The sequence below is a fragment of the Etheostoma cragini genome, chromosome 2 (assembly GCF_013103735.1).
Source record: "Etheostoma cragini isolate CJK2018 chromosome 2, CSU_Ecrag_1.0, whole genome shotgun sequence".
In the NCBI taxonomy this organism is placed as follows: domain Eukaryota; kingdom Metazoa; phylum Chordata; class Actinopteri; order Perciformes; family Percidae; genus Etheostoma; species Etheostoma cragini.
The window spans coordinates 19631165-19642066 of NC_048408.1; the positions used below are offsets into that span (position 1 = coordinate 19631165).

At 39.7% G+C, this 10902-nt stretch overlaps 2 protein-coding genes across 2 annotated transcripts in view; both read left to right on the forward strand.

The window, feature by feature from the left end:
• Nucleotides 1-2852, forward strand: part of ttc26 (tetratricopeptide repeat domain 26) — a 16518-nt gene extending 13666 nt beyond the window's left edge. Inside the window, exon 19 of the mRNA XM_034860837.1 lies at nt 2837-2852. The gene's annotated coding sequence lies outside the window, so the exon portion shown is untranslated. The remainder of the gene's footprint in view (nt 1-2836) is intronic.
• Nucleotides 1-10902, forward strand: part of LOC117951761 (ubinuclein-2-like) — a 16926-nt gene that overhangs the window by 2482 nt on the left and 3542 nt on the right. Inside the window, exons 3-14 of the mRNA XM_034883645.1 lie at nt 913-1014; nt 1834-1944; nt 2979-3079; nt 4656-5193; nt 6367-6437; nt 6840-6969; nt 7866-7972; nt 8175-8285; nt 9169-9312; nt 9662-9712; nt 9843-9885; nt 10576-10902. Coding sequence (XP_034739536.1) covers nt 913-1014; nt 1834-1944; nt 2979-3079; nt 4656-5193; nt 6367-6437; nt 6840-6969; nt 7866-7972; nt 8175-8285; nt 9169-9312; nt 9662-9712; nt 9843-9885; nt 10576-10902 — 1836 coding nt within the window. The remainder of the gene's footprint in view (nt 1-912; nt 1015-1833; nt 1945-2978; nt 3080-4655; nt 5194-6366; nt 6438-6839; nt 6970-7865; nt 7973-8174; nt 8286-9168; nt 9313-9661; nt 9713-9842; nt 9886-10575) is intronic.

The following is a 10902-nucleotide window of genomic DNA, read 5'->3' on the forward strand; positions in this document are numbered from 1 at the left end:
AAAAGGCTGCAATGAAACAAAGAGTGAAAAATTTAAAGGGGTCTGAATACTTTCCGTACCCACTGTATATCTCTCTCTTTGGTATTTCTGAAAGGCAATTTCTTGTTGCTTATTGTCAAACACATACAATACTACCACTATTTAGAATAAGCTAATATCGCTGATATATTGGTTTAAAGTACTGTTTGTTTGTTTGTTAAATAACTTGGTATAGTAAATTTAATTTATATAGTCCAAGTAGAACAACAGGTGTCACCCTTTATCCTTAGATCTGTGGGAAAGAAGGACTAAGAGACAAACATCAGGATCGACAGACAGTTGTGCATAATGTCACTTATTGACAATGCTGTATACTATTAGCTATTGCTTGACTGAAATAGGATTTTTTTAGGCTGATATTTGAGAATTTACAGTATCCAATAGCAATGCAATGTCGGATTTTTACATTAACGTATGCCATAAACATTTTTATAGACTTTTTTTGTTGTGTTGTTCTTAAAGAATGGTGGCTGAGATCTGTACTGAGTGACATTTTACAGTTCAAAAGTAACCTAGTCAGTGCTCTCCAGTGGACAGATTATGTAATGGAGAAAATGTTTCTGAATGACCCAAAGAAATCTTTAGCTTTTCTGTAGTGCAATTTATTTCTTCTTATTGGCCAACATACTGTATATGCCCATAAGAATATATCTGTTAGAAGCATGGTTGATTTAATCAGTCAGTCTTTAGTTGCCCATAATGCCCATAAAACAGCCACATGGAGAGAGAGAGACAGTGAGAGAGGACATTTTGTAAATCCTTACTCTAAAAAGAGGCCATTTTAAGATTAGTGTTAGAGTAAATGTGAAGATTTTTTCATGTGAATCAAAATTAAAACTTAATATTAAGTAATATTTTTAAATTATTTTTCAGGGTAACACAGAGAAGAAGAAGAAGAAGGACAGAATGCAAGATTTGATTGATATAGGCTTTGGCTACGACGAGACAGACCCCTTTATTGACAACTCAGAAGCTGTGAGTGTCCCTTACTTTATTAATAACAAGGTGATTTTTCACCTACAATTATATTTTTTTCGAGGATGTCCCTTTCATTTAGTCAGATGTCTCCCTTAAGTCGTTATAATGACATTGCACATGGTTCTCTTCTCCCTTATTATCTGCTGATCAATTTGCTGTCATCCTCACATTCCTAAGCTGCTGTTCTTGTGTTTTGTTGAGGTAGACTTTATTCCTCTGTGGTTAAATATTTATTTCCTGGCTTGATGGTTCAACACAGTGCATTCAGTGGCACTTCTAAAGATAGACACTTGTCCCTTTTTAAAACCAACCTGAGATTACGGTCTAAAATCATCCGCATGACTCATGCATACGTATGTGCTCCTAGTGTCCACACAGGAAAATGGCATTGTATTTGTTTGACACTGTTGGTTGCTCTGTATTCAGAGAATATCTCTCTCTTTCTAACTGTAATAGCTAGACTTATGCTCTATGTATGGAGTCTCTGCCAATATAGGATATTTGTTTTTTTGTTTTGATAGCTGTCCTCTCTGCAATCATAAATTGGCAGCGCCTGTATGACCCTTTTTTTCTTTTTGTTTTGACATGCTCCATGATGGAAAAGTGTGACCTGGAGGGATTCATTTTTTTGGTGTGATTTAGTGATTTTGATGCACAACACGTCATCTGTTTTCCCTGACCAACCTAAGAGGGCGGGCTTATTTGTAAAATGTTACCAAGAAACATTATCACAAAATACACTTTTGTTGCGTAAGAGGGTTGACTGTTTTCTCTGATGTTATAGCACAAACCGTTTTCTTTTGTTATGTTTCTCAGTATGATGAGCTGGTTCCAGCCTCTTTAACTACAAAGCTTGGGGGATTTTACATCAACACTGGCACGCTGCAGTTCAGAGCGACCTCCGACTCCGAGGGCGAGGAGGACAAGGTGAGACTTGCGTAATACGTTCGTAGCGGAACATGAAGAAATTATTGTTATACAGTGTTTCAAAATCTTTCAGGCCTCAAACGTTTTTATTTTGTTCAGTTTATTTGACATTTTGAAAAAGTGCATGAAATTACATACTAACAAAAAAGATGATGTGGATGACACAAAGTCCAAGACTTATTTCCATTATAATTCTTACTACCAACAAGCCAATACATTACATACATAAAAGTCAAAACCTCAGAAAATAAATTACATCCAATAACAAAAACTAGGATGATAAGCTTAGACCTTCAAATTGTTCCTATTCTGTAATTAATAGATGCCCCTATTTTGATATTCAAAGGTAAGTTATTCCAATCATTTGGTCTACATAACCTAAAGGAGCAATATTCTCTGCTGGAAATATGTAAAATAAAATAAAAAAAAGCTATATTTTTAGGCATGGGTTTAAGGACAGCAACAGAAATTGGTTCATACTGAAATATCTTTGGATGGATTAACTTGGATTAACTATTGGATGGTTTAGCACACCATTTTTACAGATATTTATGTGCGTTGGAAGATAAATCCCAGTGATTTTGGTGATCCTCTGACTTTTCCTGCCTTTGCTAATTGGCATACGTTAGCATACTAATATGCTAAACAAAGAATGTGATTATGGTATACATTATACCTAATTAACATCAACATGTTAGCATTGTCACTGTGTGCATGTTAGCATGCTGATGTTAGTATTTACAGTAGTAGTTGTGTGACATGTACAATTTTGATAAATATTATTATAATTTTACTTGTCCCTTTTGTACGTGCAACATATGACACAGCAGAATCTCAACAGGCACATTAGTGTCCTCCCCACAGGGGCTTGATTTTCATTAGTAGTAGTCTGTCACCACATCAAGAGTTCACAGTCCAGTGCACGCTTACTCACACACACAAACCAAAGCACTGTGTGTGTTCCATTGATTTTTCACTGTGCACTGTCATCTTCTGCTTATTTGAGTTAAGGAGTTTATGTTCTCTACTTTCAGAATCTGAATGACAACAAGGAACAGGTCATTAAGAAGAGAAAAAAGAAGGAAGTGAACAATCTGGAAGAGAACGCCAGTAAGAACAGAGGAACTCAACAAGGGTGAGAATCAATAATATTACTGTCTGTGTTTATTTGTGTGGTTGTCTTGTCTGAGTTGGTTCACATAAAGGATTTTTCATCTCAGCAGATTATTTCTGTCAAATTAAGTTTTTTTACAAACAGCAGTTTTCTTTACATTTGGGATGCGGAGCATTATAGCAAAGCCACTGTGTAGCAAAGTGCCCTCAGAAGAATGTGACTTGATCTGAAACGTTTTTCAAACGTTTTTGTAGTGTTAGCTGGACACAGACCAGTAAGAGCCATTAAAAATGAGTTCCACAGCATTGCAGTTGAAAGCTGTAAATCCTTTGAAATAAAAGATTATGAATTAGAATTATGTTGATGATGGTGCTGCAGCCTCAGAATGGGATTAGTAGGCCTAAGACTTTTTCTCCCGCATCATTGAACCTAAATGAAATAGATTATAGGTTCAATACCATTTCAGCAGTAATTTATACTTATTATTAAATATCATATTAATACACTATATTGGAACCTAGCAGCCGCTGTGTTACTTTTTTAACGAAAGATAGGTTCAAACTTTCTGTATGTGCGCATGAGTATTTCCACGACCAGTTTGTTTGTGGTTGTTACCATGGTAAATTGTAGTATCATGGCTCCATTCTTGCTGCCTTTTTATAGTGGTGGTGCGCTTAACTCTAAGTCAACTTACTCTGAGTTGATTGAACCATCTCAAATCAGCTGTTCTGGAACCTAAAACTCAGTTTCCCATCTCAGGGCAAATCAACTCAGGCAATGTTTAAACGTGGGCAGCTATTTTCATAAACAGACATTTTGACCTCTCTGTTTTCAAAAATAACATCATGTACAGCTGTCAGTTTTTCAGAAAACTGTTCATTTACACGTACCCATGTATATATGCTGTCAAGAGCATGCCAAAACTGTAGGTGGCAGTGTAACGAGAACCTCAAGTCCACGTTAGCTAATCAGTATCCCTAAAATAGCATCAGCAACTAATCACTTCCTCTCTCTTCTCTTCCTCACTTCTTTGGCTGCGTAAACCTTCGTTTGTCTCAGTTTACATGCAAACAGAAGATTTCCAAACTCTCCACTCTGGACGAAGTTTTTAGAAAGACTTGTTTTCAGAAGCAAATTCCCCATTTGCATGTAAAAAACCAAACCATAAACGGCACAAACGAAGGGAAATGTCTCAGTTTTTCAAAATAACCCTGAATGCGTAAACAGGGCCTCAGAGTTCAGGGTTCGACTCAGAGTTTGTTTAACCTCCTTCCTGAACCGGAACACTGAGGCACGTAAACAGTTTATGAAGATTTCTGATCATTCTCTCTTGTTACAGAACCTAGCGATTGAGATGATGACACATCAAGACAGATGATCAGAATTTGCTAACTGGGTTTCTCATGTTCCATTTAAACGGCATATCCTGAATAATCACTAATAATCAATAACTTAGATGCTAAAGTTTATGTAAGCATACTCAATGTCAGGCTGAATGCATGACGTGAAACTAAATGCTGAGGCAGTCAGAGGCATTGTATTGCCTTACATTCAAAGCATTTTGCTAAGAAGACATTGCTGTACTTTCCTCCAACAGTGTGGCAACCCTCAATCTCCACCGCCCAGAGAAAAAGAAGAGGAAGAAGCTGATGAAGGACTCGCTGTACCTGGCGGCCATGCTCCGCCGCTTCAACCGGGAGAAAGAGGAGATGAGGAAACAAAACCCGAACATGGCTCAACCCGGCCTGGCAGGAGGTGTGGCTAAAAATCCCCACTCCACCAACTCAACGAACCACATGTTGGTCTCCAACTCCACCCACTCACAAGACTTCTCACTGGCAGACCTCACCTCGGACCCCGCTGTAATGTCACTGCTGGGCTCGGCCAATGAGAAGGAGCTGCAGGATCTCCTTGGCGACCTGGACTTTAGCGTGTTGGACAATGACCAGCAACATGTCATGGTGGCGGCCAGGGAGAATGGCATTCTGGGAGTAGGTGTTCCGGCCCCTAAAGCAGTAGCAGGTGGAGGTGGCCAAGGGCGAGGCCTGGGTTCTTCCAGTGGACTGTTTTCTCCGCCTCCGCTGCCTGATGGACTGCCAGCTCCTCTTATTAAACGCATCGAGGACCTGCGGGCGGTGAGTCAACTGTAACCTGTGTATGGTCGACTGCAGTTACGTGTGAAGCCTCTTTACTTAAGTTAACCACAAATGCCCTTCAGCTAAGGAAGGGGAACAAAATGTTTATTTTTATTGTTTAGTCCAATGAGAATTGTCGCTTTTCAAGCATTGGAAAAACATGGCTCCAAGCTGAACCCTGATGCTTTTTATGGAACTAAAACAGCAGGGCTGGCATCACTGCCTTTTGAAAGAAGTTCTTATTTTCTTGTTGCTTTCATATGTTGCAGCCACAGAGTCCATCCGAAGCAGAGAATTGTTCTTTTTGAAAATTTAAATTGTATACTTCACTTGAGTCATAGTTTTTAATTTCAGAGGTGAAGAAAAGAAGAGAGAGGCAGAAAAATGAATGAACAAATAGATTTTTGGTTGCTTTTAAAGCTATAGGTAAAGGTTCAACATTAGTATTAGTATTTTCTTATAGGAAATTCATTAAAGGAAGTGTCACTTAGCTCATATGACCTGTAGTTTGACTTATTTGGTCTGGGCCGAGATAAAATGTTCATTGTGATCTTTTAGTTTGTTGTTTTTTCTGTTTATTTTTCTTAGCTGGTCTTCACACACGTTCGCAAAGAAATAGTTAATCATGAGCAATGTCCATCAAGGACGCAACTGCTTATGTTATAAATGGACACGTAAACAACAGAAAAGAGGCATTTTGTACCTTAGTATCACAGGAAGATAGTTATTGTGTGGCTGCTATGTTTCTTTTTTTATTGAGGGAACTGACAAAATACAGAGCAGGACAGAAGCACAACACATTCTCTTGAAATAAGATATTACCTTCTAAATGATCGGACCAATAGACGCTTTTGTGCACTCACTTTTTAATGTTGTTTAAACCATGCTTACTACATGACGTTCACCTACACAGACCAGAAGATCCCCGATGGTTCCTGTGATCAATAGGTGGATTTAACGGAGTTCAATTGACCGCTTTCACACCAGCCAAAGAAAAGCATCCATAGAAGTTTATGGTTAAAATTAGAGTCAGGTGAAGGTCAGTTTCAAGTAGAGGAGGGAATGTGTTTCTGTTAGTACAAAGTCCTCAGAGGCACCACATTACAGGTATATGTATTTTGTAGTGTATGGAACATTGCATCTGGTATACTAACTCAGTCTTTTCTTACACAGGCCTCGCGGCAGTTCGATCAAGAGGGCAGGAAGAAATTTTTCACCTTGGACATGAATAACATTCTCCAGGAGTGAGTAGGACAGCTTTTAAATCTCTGTCAGTCAAATCCCAGCTCGCTTTCCTCCTCCCTTCCAGTGTTTCTCACTCATTTTCAGCAGATTTCCCTAGACACCTTTCCTGTTGTCTTTAAGTGTTTTGCATTCTCTCTGTCTCTTATTGTCTGTTAGTGGCATTCTTCTCATTTCCATTCCTCTCTTGTTTCATCAACCGTACGTTCACCCTCCTTTCATTCTGTGCAACTGCTCTTTTATTCTTCTGCTTTAATCGACCATCTCTTTTTTTATTCTGTCTCGCTGTATCCCACCATGTTTTTCTACCTTCACAACCATAACTGTCCATCTTTTTGATCTTTTGACTTCATCTGTATTTCACAACCATAACTATTTCTCCCTCCTCTTCTTCCTCCTCTCAGCATTGAGCTACAAGCCCAGGAGCAACTTCCTGAGGTGCGCTCAGGCATCTACTCGCACATGGAGGCATTTGTGCCGTGCAACAAAGAAGCCCTCCTCAAGCGCCTGAAGAAGCTCAGTCTCAACATCCAGGTGAGTGAGGCTTATCTGTGGAGGAAGTGAGAAATCCCCTCGGTTTAAATTGATCTAGAATCTGATTCACCCATTCAATTCCTCTATGCTCATTAAAATCCATAATTCAGAAAGACGCTTTTGTACATGTGCACTATTTAAACCTAATCACAAAATTGGGTTTCTGTAAAATCTGTTCCCAGTTGAAAACACTCATTATGACCATTTACAAATTGCAATCGCAACAACGGCAGAATTTAAGATTCTTCAAAGAACTAGCAACAGAGTTGTCCAACCACATCTGAAGGTAAAAGCGGCTGTAGTAGAGAAGGATGAGACATAATAATAGTCTAAAAGAGGATGATGGAACACACTTTTGGACAAGGACAGTCTCGTTCAAGGGATTAAAACGGTTACACTCAGTTATACACATGAAAAGTGATGCTTGTGTGAAGAATGAAAAAGGAGGATGTGAGCGGTTTAGATCTTGCAAACTTTCACAGCTCTGCACACCTGGCCAATTGGTGCATGAAGTTGGTGCACAGTTGGATTGTTGTTTACAGAAAGTAATAGGGATCTAGTGCAATGAAGGCTGCCACTGATTTGGCAATGCTCTTGACAACACATACACATACTCCCTCCCTCACTCTCTCTCTCTCTTTTTGACTGCTCCTCTTGATGCCCTGCTTCTTCTTTTTTCTCCCCCCTCTATCATCCCTTTTTACCTTTTCTTTGTTTCTTCGTTAATACTTTTTCTTCTCTCTACTGTTGCTGTTTTTCCGTCTTTTCCCATTTTCCTCACTCTGAGCTTAATTTTCTCCCTCAAACTTTTTTTTTTTTTTTCATTGTTCTCCCTGTGTCTTGGTCTTCCTCTGTCCTTAACACAACCTCTCTCTCTCTCTCTCTCTCTCTCTCAGGATGACCGCCTACGGACGCCACTGTTAAAGCTGAAGCTTGCAGTGTGTAGTGTGATGCCAGAGCAGCTGGCCAGATACAACATTGACTGCATGGCCAAGGTTGCAAAGTAAGTAAATCTTTGTTTTGTTTTAGAAGACAGGCAAGAAAGAAATGAACAGGTCAACTAAAACCCTTGTAACTGAACACTCACACCATTAACCTACAAGAATGTAATAATCAATGTTAAGATAATACAATAGTGTTTATTGAAGCTGTTTTTAAATGTGTGCATGTTTGTTTACATAATTCTGACTGTGTGTGTCTTGCAGGCAGCAGTCGGAAGAGGGGGATAAGAACGGCTCTGAGGAAGAAGATGAGGAAAAGCCTGGGAAAAGGGTGATGGGCCCACGGAAGAAGTTTGTCTGGGATGATAAGCTCAGGTAAAGATCCAGGACTGTCCTTCTGGAATAGCTGGCTGGACGGTGTGCTACGTCTTTGTGTTGCTGTATGTTTGACTTTCTATCTTCACTCCTTTTTCTCATACCCTGTCCATTCAGTCTTCATTGCTGCCACAATTCTCTTGCTCTCCACTGTTGGTGTCTCACTCTCTTCACTTCATCATGCAATAAAATGAGTTTGTAATTTTAGATGTGATTTTGGCCTAAAATATATGCAATGAATACACCTTTTAAAATAGTACTCTACAGATTTAGCATTGCACTCAAAATTAATGCAACAGACAACATTTCCCACAATGCAACTCAACCACAGACAGTCTCTGGTGTGTTATGCTAGTTGTGGCTAATGTAGCCTAGAGCAGAGGAGTTGGCTACAGAGGTCTGGTAAGCTCACATCTTTACTCAACTCCACCACCCCAGATTTTATTTATTTTAAAACAGTCTTGCAGTCTTCACAAATAACCATCGCCGAGTCAACAGACACTGCATTTTATCAGACTTGCACTGGAGCCACAAAAGGCTTTGTACAATTTTTTTCACATGTGCACTAGTAGTCCCTAAGACCTGTAAACAGACTTTGAAAATTGGTGGAGTTCCCCTTTAAAGTTACAGAGGAGGGCCCTGAATTTTATGCCTGCATAATTGGGGAAACCCTGGCTAAAGAGTTAGTGTCCTAATACAATTACAAAAACCTTGGGACTGACTCACAGTTGCTATTCAATCATTTCTTTTAAGTTTCCACATTTTCAGGAGGTCATAATTACCAAAAACAGTCTCATCAGTCATTATGTGCTTAACACCTGCAGCCAAATTTAGATTTTAATAGCAAATGTTCCATGTGTATTGAACATTTGTGTTTGTGCAGGAACCTGCTGTGCGGCTTGGTGCGAGTGAAACTAAGCTGCTACGAGATGGAAAACCAGTGTTCTCTGTCGGTGGAGGACTACCTCAAGGCCTTCTTGGAAAATGAGGTCAAACCACTATGGCCCAAGGGCTGGATGCAGGCCAGGTGTGTGTGTCTTTGTGTTTCTGTGTTTTGTGATTTTATGTAGCTTTTATATAAAACAGCTGGAGAACAAATTCCTTCATGGTGATAAGATAAGATAGTTTACCTTAAAATTAGATGTACGTTTTTTTTTCAGGTGTCACGTGTTTTTCCCTATTTTCTACTACTTCCCTAACTTAAATGTTGCATAAGTTCTCAAATCTTTGTTACAATGACATCCAGTGACAGTGATGTTCTTTTAACTCTGTGAACTTCTGTATATGAACTCACTTCAGAAATGTAACCCGACATTAATCCAGCCACTCTTGTCTTCTGACTCTGTGTTTCTTACCGCTGTGTTTCCTCTGCTCAGGATTCTGCTCAAGGAGAGTCTTTCTGTTCACAGTCACCTCACTGGAAACCTGTAAGTATTTTCTTCATCTTACACAGGTCATGTTTCCTCAATCACAACTCTGGGGTTTCTCCGTGATTGGGCTTGAATGCAAAACTTACACAGGAAAGGCTGAATATTTGTCTGTGTTTTTTACATACAGAGTCAAGAGGAGAATGGTGCCTGGGCCCAAGGCCAAAGCCAAGGTAAACGACAGCTCGGATCATGTACTCTACATTGTTTCTGAAAATAGCTTGCTGAATTTGTTTTTTAAACCCACAATGATGATTAAATCTGAAATCATTTTCCAAACAGCATTCTATCATGAGGCAACAATATAATATACTGTACTCACTGTCTCATATGTCCTGGCAACTAGTATCATATTTGCTCAGTTCTGAAGACAGAATTGTTATTTAGTATAACTTTCATTTCATATGACTGATGCAACTAAAAAAGATCTAAAGTATTTGATGTCTCAAGTGTCATTTTATCATTTCCATGCTGGAGGGTTGTTATTATATTTGTTACTGTTGTATAAAAGCTGCTGGTATTCAACAATAGCCGAAGCTTAGCCAACATTGAGTAAAAACAAAAAACTACCACAGCTCACATGGTGAAGTTTGAGTCCTGTTGTACTCTCCACTCTGCACTTCAGAGTTTCACTATAAATAATGTTTCATAATTATAAATATTTCCTTCGTTTGTGAAATTCACTCACATTTTCCATCCTTGTATACAGTCCCGTACTTATTTGCATGTCACCATTTTGAGTCTTTCATAATGTCTGTTTTTAAGTTTGCATCGGGGGAACAGGGGAAATAAAAAAGCAAAGAAGGCCTGCTCCTCTTTGCCTCTAAGGTTCTGACCCTGATCACAAGTCTTTTGTTCTCTAGGAGGGTGTTTGGATCCACAAATCTCCTCTCACCATGACCTCCACTCCGTCGCTGCCCACCTCCGCCGTAGCTCTGACCTCCAAACGCCAGCCCCCTTTCTCCTCTTCCCCCCCAGAGCCCATCTGTCTATCGGACTCACTGGATGAAGATCTGACTGCTCCCTCTCTGGACTCCATCTCCCACGCTCTCGCCCTCCTCAGCAATGCATCTAAGGGCATAAGCCTCTCAGACAGTCCCTTGTCACCCCCACCCCTGCAAATGCCCACCTCCTCACCTCCCCCTGTCACCCCTCACTATCCCTCAGCCTCTCAGCTCTCGGCCTCGATC